Genomic DNA, 19205 nt, shown 5'->3' with positions numbered 1-19205 from the left:
ACAGATGAAAAAACACAGTCCTTTCAAATAATGTAGTCCTCTTTATTTCAGTTTTTGACAAAATACCCAGAAAATTCAAAGCTCCTACGCTTTACAAAAATACGTTCTCTACAAATGTCCTCTGTAGTCTGTCCAGCCTAAACAAAACACAGTGTAGTGTAGGATATCCAGTAGCAGCCTCCTCACAAAGAACCCAAACATTCTCTACATTAACGCTCCACCCATACAACACAAAGATAAATTAATCACGGTCTTAAATTAGCATTAGACAAATATACATGATTGTAGCTCATCCACAACAAAGAGGCAGATTAAATTACAAACATAGCTGTTTTTCAAGTGCTGGCGACAAAAAGCCTGAATACAACATGTCGTACACTAATAAAAAATGGGTTTTGGTCCACATGGAAAGATACAGTCCACACCAGGATGATAGAAAACAGCAGAGCGCTCAGCACGAGAAAAGGCAACTGAGTTTCTTCAAGCCAAAGTAACCGGTCAGCATCTATCTTCTCAAGCCAAAGTGCAATTGAGCATATGAAGAAGCACCTGGGGAGAAAAAGAAAGTGTCTGATGCTGATTATTGGGCTTTTTAATGGGTGTTAAAGTACAGAGAAACATCACAGCATTACTGTACCTGACGTCACACTCCCCAGCCGCCTCTGTAGGGCCTCCAGCCTGGAGATGTAGTCAGTCAGTGCTCTGTCGGGGTCATAGCTCTCTAGGTGGGAGCAGGTGAGGGATCCGTGGTCACCAGCCATGTGAAACCTGAACAACAGAATAAAAACATATTGTTTAGCATTCTAATAATAAGATATCATTTATATACGTTTGGGAGAGGAAGCTAAATAAACTAGTGACATCAGAGGCTCCTAGTAGCTTTACTGTGACCTGTACCTGTGGTGTGTGGAGGAGAGGGCCGATCTGGGGGACTCACGTCCACTCCGCCCCCTGCTGCTGGAGACTCCCCCTCCACTTCCTCTCTCTCTACACATATCTATGCTGCCTGGGTGAAGATACGGTGATATGGAATCCCTCCCCTCTGTACCTGACACAGATTAACAGATGTTATTTATAATTTATATTCTGCAACGTGTTAAAGCCATGAAATTGGCCATGGGTTGTAGTTACCTAGTGCCTGTCCTACTCCGTTCTTGTTGACACTGCAGGAGGTCGTGGTGCTCATCCCTGTCGCCTTGTGCCATCGCTTCACTAAGAAACGCATTCTGGAAAAATAAAATATAATGAAACCTATGATCTCTCTCCAGACCTCACCTGTTGCTGTAATCAGGAAAGCCAGGGCTGCGTGACCCACCGGGAGAGGGCGATAGAGACTCGGACGGCAGAGCGGAAGCGCATCAGCCCTCTGCGGCGCTGGTGAAGGGAATCCAGGCTGGAGAGCGACGGCCGGCCACCCATCCTGGAGAGCAGCGCGAGGGTGGCCTCCTCACACTCCTGGAAGCCTCCCAGAAGAAGGAGCAGGTATTTCTTCTGGTAGATCAGCGCTTTGCGGAAGCTTTCTGACCTCAGGTACTTTCCATACATCCTCTGGAATCAAGAGAAGGATAGAAAAGGGGAGTGAAGTGGGACAACGAGCCATTTACCTCCTCCACAGAAAAGGGAATGAATTTAAATTTTTGCTGACCTTCAGTGCAGCATTGTCAGCGCCAGGTCCAGTTAGCTCCCTCAATGTGTCAGACCTGATCTCTCCTCTAAGATGGGCCACCTGGGACTGGGCCAGATGCAAGGCTTTTTCTAAGCGGATCTTCTCTCGAGTCCAAGCCTCACGCTCCTGGGAAAGCAGCATACCTGCCGAGTCCAGCTTTGATGCTCCTCTCCTGCTGCTGGACTGCAAAAAGACGAAAAGATCTCCCCAGTGAATCACGTCCTTAGACTGCTCTGATCCATTTCCCGCCCACAGCCCTGTAAACAGCTGATCTCACCGCTGCTGTTGTCTCTATCAACATGACCCTTCTGTGATCTACTCACGCTGTCTGCTGATCCTAGTCCAGCGTGCCTGTAACGCCGCAGCTCTTCCTCCAAGCACAGCGTGTGGTTCCTCAGATCATTCTTCTCCTCCGTCAGACGGCTGACAAAGCCTGTCAGCTCGGCGTTCTGCCTCAGGAGCCGCTCTGTCAGGGAGCTGGAGGAGCCTGCTGCCAGCAGGGACGCACTCTGCAGACGGAGACAAACAGCAGTTACTACCATGTGTGAGGCAAAATAAGTGTCAACTCAATTTAAAAGTCAACATAAACAGCTCAACAGCCGTACAGACATAATCGAGTGTGGAGAAGCGATACCATTAAACCTAAATCTGACCTCTGGGACGGAGGGGAGAACTGGGGATTGCTGCAGCATAGTGATGACTTCATCCACACTGGACTGCACCCAGGACAGCTCTTCACTGTCCACCTCAGTAGTCAGTCTGTAAAATATATATATAGGTATACTTTATGTATTGGATTTGAAAACTCCTATATAATCATATCAAAACACAACACAGCAATATTTCAGTAAAAAGTCTGATCCATAGTTGATCCTTACCCGCTAGTAGTCTTGTTCATGCTGCGGACCTTAGAAGAAATGAGGTGTAGTTTGCCCAGGATCCTGTCCACTGTGCGCCAGGGGCCGTGATGCAGTCCACTGCTGGGAGCTGCTGGAGAGACCTCCAGGTGGGGGGAAGTGCTGGAGCTGGCAGACTGGACGTTTGCACTCTTCTGGTGGAACACCCAGTCTTTGGTGCGGTCTGTGGACTCGCTGTGCCAGGCGGCCTCCTGTGTAAAGGCAGTTTAACTATTGTAATACTGCTCAATGAAGAGGAGTGAGATCAACTGTGCATGAGTGACAGTTCCCACTTACGTTGTGGCCGTCAGCCTGCAGAGGATCCCTATCTGTTTTCTCTTTTCTTTGCTCCCCCATCCGGTAGAGCCTGTCCTCCAGTCTCTTCTTCTCTTCCTCCAGACTCCTCCTCCTCTCCAGCTCTGTCTCCAGCTTCTCCTGGGCCTCCGACATTCGCGTCTCCAGGCTCTCCAGCTGCGTCCGAGCCTCCAGCAGCACCTGCTCGTCGCGCCTTGATCTCTGACTCGCCAAAGTCAGCTCCTCCTCTTTTCGCACCACCTCGAGCGTTTGGGCCTCCACCTGGCTGAGGAGATGCACGATCTACAGAAGGAGAGAGTTAGGAAACGAAGTTAGTGTTAGATGCTTAAGAGGTGAGAACAGGTCATGACACTGCAAACACCCACCTGTGCATGCTTGTCATCCAGCTCCCTCTGCAGTCTCCCCAGCAGACTCCCCTCCTGCTCATCCTCGCCCTGCTCCTCATTGGAGGACCCGCTGATCCGCAGCTCCCTCTCTCTCCCCAGCGCAGTGCTCATCTCTTGGGCTTTAGCCCGCTCTGACTCTAGCTGCACCTGGAGCTCCTGGATGAGCCTGCGGAGGCTCAGGCGCTCCTGCTCAGCCTGCTGGGAGAGCTGGGAGGAACCCTGCTGCTCCTGGTCCAAGGCTGAGGTCAGCTGGGCCACATGGGCCTTCAGCTCCTCCACAGTAATGTAAAGGTCCTGGAGGGAGTTTAAAAGAGCACATATGACGCAAAGAAAATGTTACTGTTATCAGGGGAAATGTGCCAATAATTCCTCCTCTTTACCTCTAATTCCTCTCGTTTGCTCTCCTCAGTTCTGCCTATTCGGCACTTCTCCTTCTCCATTGTCCACTGAAGATCTCTGCATCTCTTCCGCTCCTCTGTCAGCTGGTCGCTCAGCGCATCCACCTCAGTAGCCTTCTGTGATACCTCTGCCCTGAACGCACACAAGGTTCAGTCAAATTAGTAATTTCTGCCTAGAAGCAAACGTACAGTAAAAACTGTTTTGTGTCTAACCTGAGGGTATCCAGCTCTCTGAGGTGTTTGTGCTGAGCCTTAAGTGTTGTTTCCAGCTCCAGTTTCGTCTGGGACAGTTCACCCTTCAGTTCCTCCACCAGCAGCCTGTCGGCCTCCACTGCTCTGTCAGCTCCACCTCCCTCCCTCTGCTCCGTCATGCTACATTGACCAGCTAAAGACATAACAGACTGGGCACCTGAAATTTAAAGAAAGAAAAACTTTAAACATTTCACAGAAACTGATTATTGCCAACTAAATCTGAGGATTTATACTTCTTATATTTTACTTAAATCAAAAAAAATTTACTTTGAAGTTTTTCTATCTGTCGATGAAGCTGACGAACTTCAGTGATGAGACTGGACCTCTCTGCAGTGTGGAGTAAACCCATTGCCTCTCTGTGGTGGACATCCTGTTCAAATGAAATATTATAATATGACTGAAAAGCATTCTATCAGGCTGCTTGTACACATCATTTACCAGTACCGCCCTCTCTCAGTATACATTTTTTTAATGTAACGGACCTGTTCAGCCAGTCTGTGCTCCAGCTGATTCAGGTGGATGATGGCATCGTTGGTGTCCAGCAGCTCCAACTGGCTGTAGAGAGCATGTTTTAACACAGTTCGTTCCCTCAGGAAGACCTGCTGCACCGCTTCCAGAAGCTCCCTGCGCCAGTCTGAGGTCTGCAGCAAGACAAAGGCACGAGAGAGACAGAAGTCATGATAAAAATGACAATGTGACATTAAAAACAGGCTTTAAGGTGGCTGTGTTAAAAGTAGTTTCCCTCTACCTGTGTTTCCCTATGCGTCTGCATCTGAGCAATCAGGCCTTTGAGAGACTCCACTGTTGCCAACAAAGCGTCTCGTTCCTTCACCCAGCTTTGGAAGTTGAACTGGCCTCCCTGCTCACCTTCAGAAAGAGGAAGCTCTGACAGGGAAAGCACCTGCATGCCCTCCTGGTGCACCTCACGAAGTAACATCTAAGCAGACACACACACACGATTGTATGGCTTGAACATTGGTTTTAAAGTTTAGTTTAGAAAATAAAACACCCTACAGAACACAAAGATTTTTAAATGCAGCTTTTACCTTGATCCGGTCAGACAGCGGATCATCAGGTTCCCTCCTGGCTCCCTCTGGAGTCGTCCTGAACTCTTGGTGTAAGCTCGGCAAGTCGTATCCAGTTCGCTGGCTGTAGTCTGAGCTACTGTCTGCAAAGGAACACAAAGTGTCTTAAAGCGTAATAGTGACGATGTTTAACAGCCGCAGAGCATCAATTACCCAGAGGCTCTTAGTTTATACTGTTTTTCAAATGTCACAGCATAAAAAAACATCACAAAATACAAAGGTCAGGATTATGAACTCTTTAAAACATACGCAGTTTAACTGGATTTATTTCAGCTGTATCTTACCACTGGTGTATCCATCTTTGAACTGTGATGTAGGACGCTCTTGACGTGATGTAGGAGCCTAGAAAGAATTTTAAAATTTTAATTGTGGTAATTTTTAGACTAATGCCTTATAATCTACAACATTAGCATGATGGTTATTGTGCACCAACTTGTTCATTATGTAGTATGATAACTTAAAGGGATGCATTTTAACGTGTTTGCAGCCCTCACCTCAGTAGAGCGCATCTTATCGATGACGGCCTTAAGAGCTTTACACTCGTCCTCCAGAGCCTGCGTGTCCCTCCGCAGGTTCTCACTTTCAGAAATATGCCGAGCCTCCATGTCCAAGATTTCTGCAGCATGAAGCTCCTGCATCTGTTCAATCTTCTCTTGAAACTCTCCGATCACTTCTTCCATCTGCTCTTTGGTGGCGGACGTGCTTTCTGGGCTGAGATCAGATATTTGGATGGGTTCGGTCTGCGTGAACGAGTCTGTCGCAGTCGTGCGCTGCTGCTCGGGGCTGCTGTTCAGCCGAGAGCTGTGAGATTTGCTGGAGGACTGGCTGGAATTGGTGGAGTTCTTCCTGGACACGGATGGTTTATCTTTGGCACCGCTTCCCTTACCGACCTGCTGTTTGCTTCCCTTCCTCTTGGGCTGCGTGGTGGAGGAGGACAAAGCAGAGGACTGGGGCTGAGGAGATGGGGAAGGAGAGGGTGAGGGAGAAGGTGATGGAGGACCAGATTCTGCTGTCCTCATCAAAGCTGTTCTGGCCTGCTGCAGCTCCTCTTTGAGCTCAGAAACAGACCGTTCACGAAGATGCAGTTCATCCTGAAGTTTCTCATTGTGCTGCCTGTAAGTGCTCAGCTCTTCTTTGGTGGTAACCACATTATCACTCATTTCTTGAAGCTCCGCTTTGAGTTTTGAAATGGAATTTTCACTGAGTTGGAGGTCCTCCTTAAGTTTCTCATTGATTTGCTGATAACTGTGGAGTTCCTCTTCTGTGGTATTCACATTATTTCTCATTTCCTGGAGCTCATTTTTCAGTTCAGTGATAGAAACTTCACTAAGTTGGAGGTCTTTCTGAAGTTTCTCATTGTGTTCCCGGTTGCTGTTCAGCTCATCTCTGGTGGTGTCCACATTGTTTCTCATTTCTTGGAGCTCCTCTTTCAATTTAAAAATGGAAACTTCACTAAGTTGAAGGTCCTCTTGAAGTTTGTCATTGTGTTGCCTGTGGTTCTTAAGTTCTTCTTCTGTGGTATTCGCATTATTTCTCATTTCCTGGAGCTCATTTTTTAGTTTAGTGATGGAAACTTCACTAAGTTGAAGGTCCTCTTGAAGTTTGTCATTGTGTTGCCTGTGGTTCTTGAGTTCTTCTTCTGTGGTATCCACGTTATTTCTCATTTTCTGGAGCTCCTCTTTCAGTTTAGAAATGGAAACTTCACTGTGTTGGAAGTCCTCCTGAAGTTTCTCATTGTGCTGCCTGTAGTTGTCCAGTTCTCCTTTGGTAGACAAGGCATCGCTTCTAACCTGCTGGAGCTCCTGTAGAAGATCATTCATATCAGCTGTGCCTTCTTCAGCTTTTACCTGGTGGAGGGACACAAGGGGTCAAATACTACAGATACTGCACAAGAGAAGATAAAAGACACAGCAAAAAATATAAATGCAGTCCAATAAATTAAACGGCTTACCTGGAAAAGTTCTCCTTTAAGTTGAGCGATCGTCATTTCTCGTTCCTTACACAAATAAATAATATAATACTAAATACTTGAATACAAAGTACAAAACAAACTTGAATACAAAGGTTTTTGCTGAACCTATCATTAAAGACAGGAAATGATATTGAAGCTTGGGCCCGTACCTGCAGCAGCTCCTGTAGCTTCTCTACGTCCTCCTTGCAGCTGTTCAGCTCCTCTTTGGTGGTGGCTGCCTCATTCTGCACCTCCATCAGTTCCTGTTGTAGCATGGATACTTTGATCTCTTCAGTGCCATTCGATGTCACCTAAAGTGCCCAATTTGAAGTATTAAGCAAGCGATGCCTGATAAACATGACTGCTTTTGATGAAAAATTAAAATGTGTCTAGATTTACTGTAAATGGTTTGTTCTACCTTTTCAAGTTGGTCCTGTAGCCTTTCTACTGCGGCTGTTTTGTCCTAAAAAGAAAAGCAGATGAGTGTCACCAAAATTTACAAATGTCCAGTAAGAAGGCTGAGATGCTTGTCAATGCTTACATGGAGATCATCCTGGAGTCTGCTGCAGCTCTCCTTATAGTGATCTAGCTGCTCTTTGGTGACCAAGGCCTCATCTCTGACCTCCTGTAACTCCTGGAGAAGCTCTGACACAGCTCGTTGGTCATCAGCAGATGAAACCTGATGAAGGTCACCAAGGTTTAAAATTATCAGTTGGATTGAGGAATAGACAACAATTCACTGTATTTTCTAAATGAAAATCCAAATTGATGATCATTTGATGTTTTTAGTATGTAGGGGACTTTTTATGCATCAATAGGATCTTTATGAAGTTGATTAGAAGAAAACCTCATACAGAATGTCTTGTGTGAGACTACTTCAAACTCAGATCATCTTTCTCCTACCTTCACAGTCCTCTGGTGAGTCGTCTTCATCTGACTGAGCAGGTCCATGAGCACAACCAGCCTCTTCTCATATTCCAGTACCTCCTCCTCAGAGCTGGACAGCAGCTGCTTCTGGAGCTCCTGGTCTTTTTGCATCCCAATGAGCCCCACCTCCAATTCCCGAAGTCTCTCAGTGAGAAGGACCACCTTCCCTGTGGAAACCTGTCTTGCCTGACCAAGTCCACTAAAATCCATTGGAGGAATACCAAAGTCAACAAAGTCATAGTCATCTGCCTTCGTATGTGTCTCTGCGTGCCTCTGCAGTTCCTGGTTGGACCCCTGCTGCTGCTGCCGCTGCTGCTGCTCCTGCTCCTGCTGGAAGGCCTCGAGCGTGGCTTGGCTGACCAGCACTGCAGCTACTTTCTCTCTCAGATTTTCCTCCAGATCGGAGATCTTCTGCTGGAGACCATCTGCATGGCTTTGTGTTTGCTCCACAAGGAGGCGGCAGTTACTCAACTCTGAGTCCTTTGCACCGACTAAGACCTCAAGGTCATGGATGCGTAGCCCTAACTCTGCCACTCTGGCTGTCGCGCTCTGCTCCAGGGCTTGTACTTGGGCCTGCATGACTACAAGACTTGCAGTTTTCTCCCTAAGAGCTTCTTCGAGCTCACTCTGTGTGTTTTCTAGATTTTCTGCTTCAGCCAATGCTGCGGTGCTCTCTTTCAAGCGCAGATATGTATCCAAGAGTTTACTGTGCTCTGTTTTCAGCGTATCAAGCTCTCCGGTGGCCAGGTCCATTCTTTGCTTCATTTCATCATACTCCTCTTTACTTGGCGCCCACACAACGCTCTCTGGTTCACCCTTATTGTCCTCGTCTTCCTCTGTAGCCTGCTTCTGCTCGATATTGGCCAGTTCCTGCTGAAGTCTGTCTATGACTGCATTCAGTTGGTCGATTTCCTCTTCATTATTCCTTCTAAGGCGCTCTTGTTCACTCCGCAGACACTCCACCTGGGACTCTAGGTCTTTTAGCACTTCATCTCTTTCATCGATCTCCTAAAGAATATGATATAATAAATATTTATAAACCATAAACATATCAACTTCAAGGAATCCACCATGTTCCTGCTGTTTGGTTAAATGTCTGAGTCTCTAGAAAGATTCAAATATTCACAAAGAATTCAAAAAATAAATTCAGTTGAAATATTACCAGAGTAAACAGATTGTAAACTCTCTAGAGACTCAGAGGTTTAATAAGCCACCTCACACAAGCCACAAGATCACTTCACAACAAACAATGGCCGCAGGGATTTCCTTACCATTTAACACAAATGCACACAACAACCCCATGAAGAACAATGAACATTTTAAACAAAAATGGAGCAGACCAGAGGACACACAGTGATTCACTACCACAGAGCTATGCGTATTCGAAATAGACTGCTTCCATTTCGTATGCGCATATTGTGTTACCTTGTTATCAGAGGCTGTTTCCATTTGTTGAAGCTTAGTGATCTGTTCATTAAGAACTGCTATTTCCCTGTCCTTCTCCTCCAACACCTTCAAAAGTCAAAAATTATAATGTGATGGCTATTAACGGTGGCTTGTGATGAACTACTGGAATTAAAACACTAAATTATTCTTCATAGCAGAAACAAAATATATTTCATAAAAAATATGTTTTTTGCATTTGTGAGCAGAAGAATTCATGCAAAGTATAGTTCAAAATTAAGTATTGGCCACAGCTGATGGGAGCTGTTGCAGCCGAGCAACACGTTTGGTAAATGACACACATCAAACTAAAGCCTCAGGCTTTTGAAGATAACATTTTATATTGTATATTTGCAACAGGCTTTACCTGGAGCATGCTGTCCCTTGTTTCTAGATACTGCTGCTGGCTGCTGATCTCCTTCCTTTGGATCTCCAGCTGCATGTTAAGCTGCTGCACCTCCTCGCTCTTGTTCTCCAGCTCCTCCCTGAACTGCTCCAGTTGCTCCTCCAGGTTACATATCTGACGCAACAGGTAAAATAATAATAATGCATCACAAGACACTGACACATGGTTGTTTTCTGCCCTAATAACCAATACTTGTGAAAAAGACAGACATAGAAACTCAGGCATAAACAACAAAATAGCAGAAGCATAGCAGAAGCTGTGACAGCTTTAACACAAAAAGAAACAAATAAGAAACAAAAAAAGCAAGATAAGACTTTATACATCCTATAAAACTATAATCAATGCAGAGCTCTTGTATTGTGATAAATTTTAAAGCTGTACCTAATAAAGTGGCTTAATGCTGAAAAAAATAACCAAGTTCCTGCTTCAAAGAACAGGGTGATCTGAAAAGTACCTCTTTCTCTTTGCGCTCCAGGGCTTCTCTCTCCGTCTGCAGCTGAGCCTCCAGTGTGGCGTGTTTGGCTTCGGTGATGGATGCATGCTGCTTCTTTTGTTCAACCTGCAACACGCAAGCACATAAAAAAAAGACACGCGCAAGAGAGAAACCATTTAGCTCAGCAGTTATTTACAACTTGTGCACACAGACAAGCAGGAACCAAGTCCGAAGCGGATTTTTAAGAAAGCTACTGAACCCATTGTCCACGTTGTATCCGGTAACGTGCCGCTGTATTTTAATTTGCAGTACATCAACAGAGGAGCAGCTCAGCAAACAGGAGCACGTTCCTCACTGCTCTTTTAGTTCACGCACTACAACCGCTCCACGAACGCTGGAGGGCAGTGACAGTTGCTAGCCATAGCTCAGTGTCATCACCAACAGAAAGCTGCCAGAGCAGCCGGCGAAGACCCACCCACACATTGTTCTCTCTCCCTGCACGTCCCGTCCCTCCTCCCATTCCTCCACTATCTGTCACCTCATCTACATGCTCTCACACACACACGCGCACACACGTGCACGCGCACACACATGCGCGCACACACGCGCACACACATGCGCGCACACACACACGCACACCCTCAGCCATGCTCCACAGCTATTGTTCAGGTTTTTCTCTAATGCCGTTTCTGCCTCCGTCTCTGGCAGATCCGTCACCCCCCCCTCCTTCCTCCTTCCCCTTCCCCTTCCTAACCTTCTCCAGGGACTCAGCGCTGGCCAGAAGGGCCTGCTCCAACTCGCGGATGCGGCTCTCCAGCTTGTCAATCTCTTCGTCGCGCTCTCCCAACTCACGACGCAGTTGCTCTGAGCTGAGCAGCAGCTCACTGCACCAATCCGCCTTCTCCTTCAGCTGGGAGGTCAGCTGGTCCACCTGGTAGTGAGAGGAAGAGAGGAGACGAGAGAGAGAGAGAGATGAGGGGCGAGGGAGGGAGGGGAGGGAGGGAGAGTAGAGGGCTTGTTTAGTGAGACTCGTTCTCAAGGATCACTCGCTACAGCATAGCTGGTCCGTGAACAGCTAGCTGGAAGGTCAGCTGATCCACCTGAAAAGGAGGGGGCCGGGAGAGAAAAGAGGTGCAGGGACAGAAGGGAGAGAGAGATTTCATTCCAGGGGACACCTGCGAGTAAAACATCAGCAGAGCAATGAGGAGGAGGGGATCAACAGGAGGAGGATTTGTTTAGGATGAACTAATAAAAGGGAAATGAAAATAATGAGAAACAGCATCCTTCTGTTTTGAACAACAAAATTATGTTTTGATCGTTTATAATTGTTTATTCATTTTTATGTGTAAATGTGTAGAAAAACGTCACTATTTCTTACTACAATTTATCCCTGATTTACATAAATGAATTAATTCATTAAATATTAATATGACTATAGTGAACGCACTGCAGTACATTAGTATTAAATGATCTGTTTACATTTAAGATTTACTTCCATCCCTTGTGGTAGATGAAATTTCAGTCTGTAGTGTGTTTTTCTGTTCATTTTCCTTTATTTCTGCTTGTTTCTTCCCATGTTTTACTTCAGTGGGGGTTTTACACAAGGATGGCATTTCAGGATGTAATAAAGGAAACTAAAGAAGGAAGGGAATGGTGGAGATGGATGAGCCATAAACGCCACACAGGGTCAGCAGGATTACTAAACTACTGCACTATGGGGAGATGTGACTTTACATGTAACTAGAAGCAATACCTTAAAGCTTACTCCATCCACCTGCAAAAGCCATGGGAGAAAGATGCCAGAAGCATAAAGGATGAGAGGGCGGAGAGTTCAAGGGCAAAAATTAGGAAATAGAGGAAGAAAAAGCACTTAGTAACAAAAATGTGGCAGGAATAGGTAGCAACGACAGGAAGTATTAATGAGGTGTCAGTCTGTAAAGTTGGAAAAACATTAGAAGTGTTTTTAAACTAAACACCAACTTACAAACCATGTTACAAGTCAAGGCCTCTAAAAAACTAACTGGGTTGTTTATATTATGTAAACGTGAATTATACATTTTATTATACACTTCAACGTTTATTATAAACAATGCCTCCTGATATTAAATTGCAATGAGCTAAAATCAAGTCATTTTGTGCTGTGTGCCACTGATACACAGTGACAGTGTTGATCAAAATGACATTTCTCCTTGCCCGGAGTAAACTGGAGGCTAAATGTTGACTGGATGAAAAGTGACAATAAATGATGAGATAATGAGGAGCCTAACAGCAGTAACCTTACAGGAGCAGCAAATGAAGGATAAAACGGTGACAGATGAAGAAATGTAATACACTGTTTATGTGGTAATTAAATCAGCTGGATGAATAATAATTATAATACATTTAGTGATAAATATTAAAGCAGCAGTAATTATTATTCTGGCCACTAGGGGGGCACAACAAGATGTGAACGCTGATGCCAAAACTTAAAAAGTTCATAAGGTGAAAATTAGTTACTAGTTTGTTATTAAAAGGTTTCTATTTACTATTCCAGCAGGTAGAGACATAATGATCACTAAACCATTTCTTGCTAACGAACACCTGTGCTGTGGCTGCAAATGAGTAAACCAGTTAAAGCAAACAAAATAGTCATGTTGCATGTCAACAAAACAACTAAACAATAACCAGTGACTGACTCATAGAGCTGAGGGGTGCTGCAGAGTTGGATGACAACTCCCTCTGGGTTTGTCACCATGAACTGCTGCTTTGAATTACACACAGACGCTGGTATACTGTACTGTTCAACATAATGTTTATCAGCAGCTTTAAACAGACTCATCAGAAAATCTGCACCAGTGAATTGATGATCAAGCTTTAGGAGCATTTTGTAGTCTTTAATTACTACAGTATATGGAAATAAAACTTACAACTTAGAAAAGTGACACTCCCACTACTTAGTATTATTGTCCAGGCAGCACAGGTTATTCTGCCAGCTCTATTGTTCTGCTGTGTGATTCTACGCTCAGTGTCACTACAGTGTCATGTTGTGAGAATGAGCATCTTTGTTCCCGCCTGGCCTTCTGGCAGAGAACAGATATTTCTCTAGTTACCTCTTGGTTTCTTTGCTCAGAGCTGGTCTGAAACTTCTGAGGATTCTTCAGCTGCTCCTCCAGTTTGTGGATCTCCTGTTGGAAGAAATCCCTCTCGTGTTCTCGGTCCACAGCTTGTTCCTATACACCAAAACAAACCCAGACAAGTAAATATTAGAATAATGGAAATGTTGAAGTACAGGTCTGACTTTTGTGCGCTCCATGTTGGTTTTGTTTACAAAGACATGTTGAATCTGCCTTTTTGTTCCACAACACATATCATTTACTTACATCAAGGAACTTCCTGTTCTTCTCCAGCTGTTTCTCCAGAGCCTGTATCTGCTGTTGGAGGTCGCTGCTCTCAGTCTTCTGCGCGTGCTCCAGCTCAATCACCTTGTTGACGTGCTCCTCCAGCTCCGCCTCCAGCAGCTTCACCTGCTTTAGGAGGTCGGCGTTCTCCTTCTCGGCCTGGCGCTGGACCTCCACCTTCTCTTTCATCAGCTTCTCCGTCTCCTCTAACAGGTCTATGGGATACGATGAGGGAAGGAGGAGAAGATAGAAGTTATTGCCAGGCAACTGACGACAGGTGACTTCACATATTTAGTCAGTGATTGTGTTGAACTGAGATGCATCTGAAGAGTGGGAGGTCTTTGAGCCTGGTGATTGCATTTAATGCAAATTCAGTTTTTTTCTTAAAAAATAATTGACTTTTGTCACTTTTATTTAAGTGCTAACCTCAGACTCTTCTAACATCTCAGTCAGTTTCCTAACAGTATTCCCCCTTTACCAGTATGAGCCCCAATCATCTCTCTGCCCTTCTGCTGCCACCAGTGAACACCCCCCACCAGTTCACCCGGTATCAACCTCTGTGGGGTTAGTGCAAAAGATACAAGGAGAGAGTGCAAACGATAGATCGAACACATGAACCAGTCGTCGCAACGTCCATGCCCAAAAAGCATTTACAGGCAGGGGAGAGGAACTTCCTGAACAGCCAACCATCACACTCACAAGACAATGCTGTGAGCACAGCACTTACAGAACATAAGCAAAACAGATATCTTTCTATTTGGAGGAAAGATGATTGACCATTAAGAAACAATGACTACATATAAATATCTGAAGATTGCTTTCATTTCACCATGCTAAAATGAGTGTTAACATTGACTCCAAGACATAAAAAAATGACAAAATAGGACAAAAATCAATCAAAATGAAAAGCTGAAGCAAAGGTTAGTGACTGAACTGAGTAGGTTTGTGAGGCCATAGCAAGCAAGCTCCAAGCTGTTGGTGAGTTGCTGGATCAGGGTTAGATAGATAAACATGTACAGTGTACCGAGTAGACAGTTCAAAGGACAAATAGATATAACTGAGCCATGCTCCAAGTGAACACACCTGCTTCAGGTGCTGCAACCATTGCAGCTTCAACTAGGCCTACAGGAGAATAAGAAAGCACAGGAATTTAACATGCTGTTGTTTCTGTGATGAACAGGAGAGAAAAGCGCGGCTAGACTGGCAGGCAGTGCGCGTCGATCGCTCTCACGGGAGTAGGTTAATGCGGAGAAAACGATGCTGTGAGAAGGAAAAGGTTTCTCAAAAGGCCCATTTGTTCACTCTTCGATGCACAATACTCACCACTTCATCAGTCAATGTCATTGTAGAGAATATTTTGATAATACAGGGCCAAATTAAACAGACGCTGTTATCAAGCTTGAAGCTTCTGGAGCACCTGTAGAACCTGTAGCTGTAGATCTATGACTTGTGGCATCAGCAGTAGTTGAAGACATGTAAACATGCTAAAAGAGCCAACTCAGCAATGTTATACTGGCTAAAAAAAACTTTTTTACCATTGTCATTGTATGGTTTTAAATGTTAAAATTGTTTTGCATAACAGCATCTGTAAAAATAATCAATGAGGCCTGTTCACCTTAACAGCTGTTGCCCTTTCCAGACCTGCACAGATACAAATCTAGGAAATGTTTGCTATCAAAACACTGCTACCTGTGTACAGTAAAATACTACTACTGACACAATGATGACAAATACTGTTGATATGTAACTAGCATGAAGTCTTGGTTAATATTTCACTCCAAATTTAGCCACTGTTTAATTCACAGAACAGCTTTATTCTTAAATGTGACCTTTCACCAAAACCTGACTCACATTAAGTCATATTCAAAGCATGTTTAAAGTATCTATAAACCAGGATGTGTGGGACACATACAAAGCTCACGGGGCCCTGCGTGCTCCTTCATGGCGTCCTGTTGTCGTGACAACAGCTCTCTCTCTTCCTGCATCTGAAGCCTCTCCTGCTCCAACTCGTGCAATCGGCTACTTGTAACCTACAAGGAAAAACAATACTCAGTGAGAGCATGGAACAAAATGCTGGTGTTTAAGTATATGATACTCAAGGTTTAAGCCTCACTGTTCTCTTATTCTACATTGTTTGCACCACTCTCACCTTGAGAGCCCTGTGGCTCAAGGCTCACTCGCTCCTACTGAACTGCCTATGAGTCTCAACTACTGCTGCTATTGCCTTGATGTTTCCAGGTCATGATTTTTGTCCAGATAAATTCTTGATTCCTCCTCCTTCGTGGCTGGAATGCCTCACCTGCAGCTCTTGCTCGAGACTCAGCTGGAGCTCTTCCTTCTGACGCAGCTGATCCTCCAGCACTGCCCGCTCACCCGTATAGCCATCAATCAGACCTGAATGTGGACATGGTAAGAGAAGCACACTTCTCTTACTAAAAGAAGTGAACAAAAAGAAGTGCTTGCATTTTACTTCTTGTACTGGAAACTTTGTGGATTAACTCTACTAAGGGCCTTGTTGTCAGGCTTCAGTTAAAGACACAAACATCCATGGTGATAGGCAGCCATCCAGATGAATGAGCGCTTAATGGAGAGACACAAAATCCAAGGAGACCAGCAACAGAAACAGGAAAAACACACACACACACACACACACACACACACACACACACACACACACACACACACACACACACACACACACACACACACACACACACACACACACACACACACACACACACACACACACACACACACACACACACACACACAGACAAGCAAACATGCACCGATAACCATAACGGAGCATGTCTGACCTATTTTGCTAAATGTAAAGAATGAGACTAAGCCGTAACACGGTGAAAAGCTCAATGACTACCACTACAGTGATCTGTAGCAGGTCAGCAGGCACGATTGCCCCAGGAAGGGATGCATGAACCCACCACCAGAGCAGTGAGAAATTAGACATTAATATGCTGCAAGTGTCAAGTCATATAAAAGCGTTATCTCAAATTTTGAAAGCGGAAGATGAAATAATTGGCTTTATTTCAGACATTTGAGCAAGAACCAAACCTGTCTGTAAAGTTTGCTTAGGGAGGGAACCGTGCACGACACACAGCTATCAGATGCTCATGATTACTGGCTAAACAACACTAATCCATCACTGACCAAACATCTAAAATTAATACAGCAGTGTGATTTATAACCTTCTCCCCACTTTATTCTTACCAGAAGACAACCTCTCATCCTGTTTAATGTTTTATTGACGTAGAATTGTGTCAATCGGTCAATCATCTTTTTCAGGCTGAGTCTTGGTTTAATTCAAAACCAGTTTTATAAGACCACACCCAGAGCTTTTTAACCTGTGTGGATCACACAAACAAAGGAGAACAATTACGCTGTTTCTCTTCTCATCACTTGACATTTGCACAGGTAGATGTCCAAGAGACACAGGCTTAGCAGATCTCAAACACTCCCTCACAGCAAACGAAGAAGCAGCAACCACATGACCAGACAGAAACAGCTGCTCTGCTGCTCTCTAAACAACAGGTTCTTATTATGGGGTGTAGCATTTCAGCAGGTCGACCAACAGCTAATCAGTAGCTATTCTGATGATACGTTTCGTTATGGTTTTGCTTTCTCTATTACCCTGTTTCAGCTAAATTCTCACTCTTCTTGTGATTGATTGTTGTTCCAATGTTGATCATTTTAACACATTATTTTATGTCTAATACTTTTAGAGCCCTTTTTGGTCTTTAATTTGCTGCCAATTACCACAATTGCTCTTGTTTTATCTTAAAAAAATATAAAGATACTTTATGACAACAAATATTTGTTACTTTCCATCATCTTTCTAAAATTAACAGAAAACAAACATTGAAGAAGAATACGGCTTCATGGGATTCTGAATTGCTTGACACTCACCATTGTCAGTTGTCCAGTAAGTGAGAAAATAATGACTACTGTCCTGTAGCTGTGCCAAACTGTGTGAAGGCCCTAAAACAGCCCAATCAACTGCATTTGGTGTGAGCAGCAGTGTGAGAGAGCAACAGTTGCCCCTCGTGGAGCAGCTGTCTCTGACAGGGATGGGAGACTGGGTTAGCCGCCCCCCAGTAAGATCACCCCAATGAAAACAGCATTTCAATTGTTTTCATTGGGGTAAAATGCCCACTGACAGTCTACCTTAACACTAATCCTCAAAATTTAGCGGTCACATATGCAATCAAATGTCCATAAACAAATCAGGGACAGAATTGCAAACACTAATTACCAGATGGTTCCACACTCCTTCACTCTCCCTTTTAAGCAGCTGATCTGTCCACTCCCAGTAGCACCCCCTCCTTCAAACACACACACTTTTACTTTAGGCCCTAATGCTCTACAATGCAGAGCTGTGTCTTCTGTAACCATCCTGACATGCAGACACGAGTAATCAAATCACCACTTCACCGGGGACCAGCGTGTGCCTCACGTGTTGCTATTTCTAAAACCAACAGAGGTTCAACAGAGACTATGCAGAAGAACCCACCCTCAGCACGGTGGAGCTCCAGCGCCAGCTGCTCCCGTGCCTGCGCCTCCTCGGACAACCTCTCCTGCAGCTCCTCCTGCTTCTGCAGCAGCTCTGTGATCTCATGGTTGTGGCGGAAAGACTCCCGCATCAGCTCGGTCTGTGTCAGCCGGGCATGCTCGAGCTAGAGACAGGGAAGACAGAGACATGAAGCCTGAGGAGTTATAAATAACCTTAGGGGAAATATTAAAAATTTATCTTCACTTTAAAGGGAGGACAACATCTGTACTTTGTCTCCTATTTTTTGATCATATGCTCTGTTTAGTAATCAACCTAACATAATAGTGTAATGTAGCTCAAATGTATCTGTACCCACGTTTTAAAATATGGAATGAGTTGTACAAAAAGGCAACTAAGGAGGTTTCATGTGCCGAGATGCCAGGTTTCTATTATGACCTACTGCTTAGATGACTGACTTATTTTTCTTGTGGAAAAGCTATAAAATAATCCTTGTGCAATAAACAGTGTGTTCACATTCATTTCAGTTACTTTCCATAGATTTCCATATCTCCCCGAGCAAAGTACTGTACCATTATGGGAACCAGGAAGTGGTAATGTGACCCTTCTGGACTGAAGTCACGTAATCTTTACTGACTGAGTCGTTCAGCTTTGTGAAATGACATTTAATTCCATGTGTCGACCTGAGCTACGTTAAATCATCAAAAAATAAAGCTATGAAATATTTATTTAAAGAACATGTCCTGCCTTTTAAAATTGCATTTGCTTTATGTATAATTTAATCAACTCTGGCTGTGAGTGTAAAACTTACTGTATAAGGAGGAGTGGGCAGGGAGATTTTGGAGATGACCTTAAGAAGGTGACCATCAGACCTGTGATTGACGTGGGAGATTTTTGTGTGCACCACCACAGCGTTTCGCTCGTTCAACGCGCTGCAGAGGGGGAACGGTCGGGGAAGAGGCACGCGAGATTCCACCTCGTACACATCCTGGTCCTGCCCCTCCACCCACGTGCTGGTCTGCATGCTCGAGTTCCAATAAGAGCGGTAGGAATCCATGGTAAGAGCAGGGTGAATGACATGAAAACGTCCGATCTCTTTGTGTTTCGGTGGAGGTCTTTTTTTATGTTATCCCTGAAGTTGTTAA

General features: G+C 44.6%; 1 protein-coding gene across 5 annotated transcripts in view; it reads right to left on the bottom strand.

Moving 5' to 3' along the window:
* Window positions 1-21: 21 nt before the first annotated feature.
* Window positions 22-19205, bottom strand: part of akap9 (A kinase (PRKA) anchor protein 9) — a 42116-nt gene continuing 22932 nt past the window's right edge. For 2 of the 5 annotated variants that reach the window (XM_029167956.3, XM_029167959.3), the window contains 34 exons: window positions 18064-18226; window positions 15835-15929; window positions 15448-15565; window positions 14619-14657; window positions 13518-13750; window positions 13248-13367; window positions 10913-11089; window positions 10180-10284; window positions 9687-9839; window positions 9302-9388; window positions 7853-8884; window positions 7491-7628; window positions 7368-7412; window positions 7120-7260; window positions 6950-6994; window positions 5493-6845; window positions 5283-5340; window positions 4960-5081; window positions 4662-4850; window positions 4396-4554; window positions 4181-4283; window positions 3875-4070; window positions 3644-3794; window positions 3243-3557; window positions 2860-3159; window positions 2545-2774; window positions 2320-2425; window positions 1990-2175; window positions 1646-1849; window positions 1316-1548; window positions 1132-1226; window positions 898-1048; window positions 638-768; window positions 22-549 (listed from right to left, as the gene is read on the bottom strand). In XM_029167956.3, the coding sequence (XP_029023789.1) occupies window positions 506-549; window positions 638-768; window positions 898-1048; window positions 1132-1226; window positions 1316-1548; window positions 1646-1849; window positions 1990-2175; window positions 2320-2425; window positions 2545-2774; window positions 2860-3159; window positions 3243-3557; window positions 3644-3794; window positions 3875-4070; window positions 4181-4283; window positions 4396-4554; window positions 4662-4850; window positions 4960-5081; window positions 5283-5340; window positions 5493-6845; window positions 6950-6994; window positions 7120-7260; window positions 7368-7412; window positions 7491-7628; window positions 7853-8884; window positions 9302-9388; window positions 9687-9839; window positions 10180-10284; window positions 10913-11089; window positions 13248-13367; window positions 13518-13750; window positions 14619-14657; window positions 15448-15565; window positions 15835-15929; window positions 18064-18226 (7017 nt within the window). In that variant the 3' untranslated portion in view covers window positions 22-505. The remainder of the gene's footprint in view (window positions 550-637; window positions 769-897; window positions 1049-1131; window positions 1227-1315; window positions 1549-1645; window positions 1850-1989; window positions 2176-2319; window positions 2426-2544; window positions 2775-2859; window positions 3160-3242; window positions 3558-3643; window positions 3795-3874; window positions 4071-4180; window positions 4284-4395; window positions 4555-4661; window positions 4851-4959; window positions 5082-5282; window positions 5341-5492; window positions 6846-6949; window positions 6995-7119; window positions 7261-7367; window positions 7413-7490; window positions 7629-7852; window positions 8885-9301; window positions 9389-9686; window positions 9840-10179; window positions 10285-10912; window positions 11090-13247; window positions 13368-13517; window positions 13751-14618; window positions 14658-15447; window positions 15566-15834; window positions 15930-18063; window positions 18227-19205) is intronic. The other 3 variants (XM_029167957.3, XM_029167960.3, XM_029167958.3) reach the window with 3 other exon arrangements.

Source organism: Betta splendens, chromosome 11 (assembly GCF_900634795.4).
Source record: "Betta splendens chromosome 11, fBetSpl5.4, whole genome shotgun sequence".
NCBI classification, from domain to species: Eukaryota; Metazoa; Chordata; class Actinopteri; order Anabantiformes; family Osphronemidae; genus Betta; species Betta splendens.
Note: the sequence above shows the minus strand (reverse complement) of the source record. Positions and strands in the feature narration are given on the sequence as shown.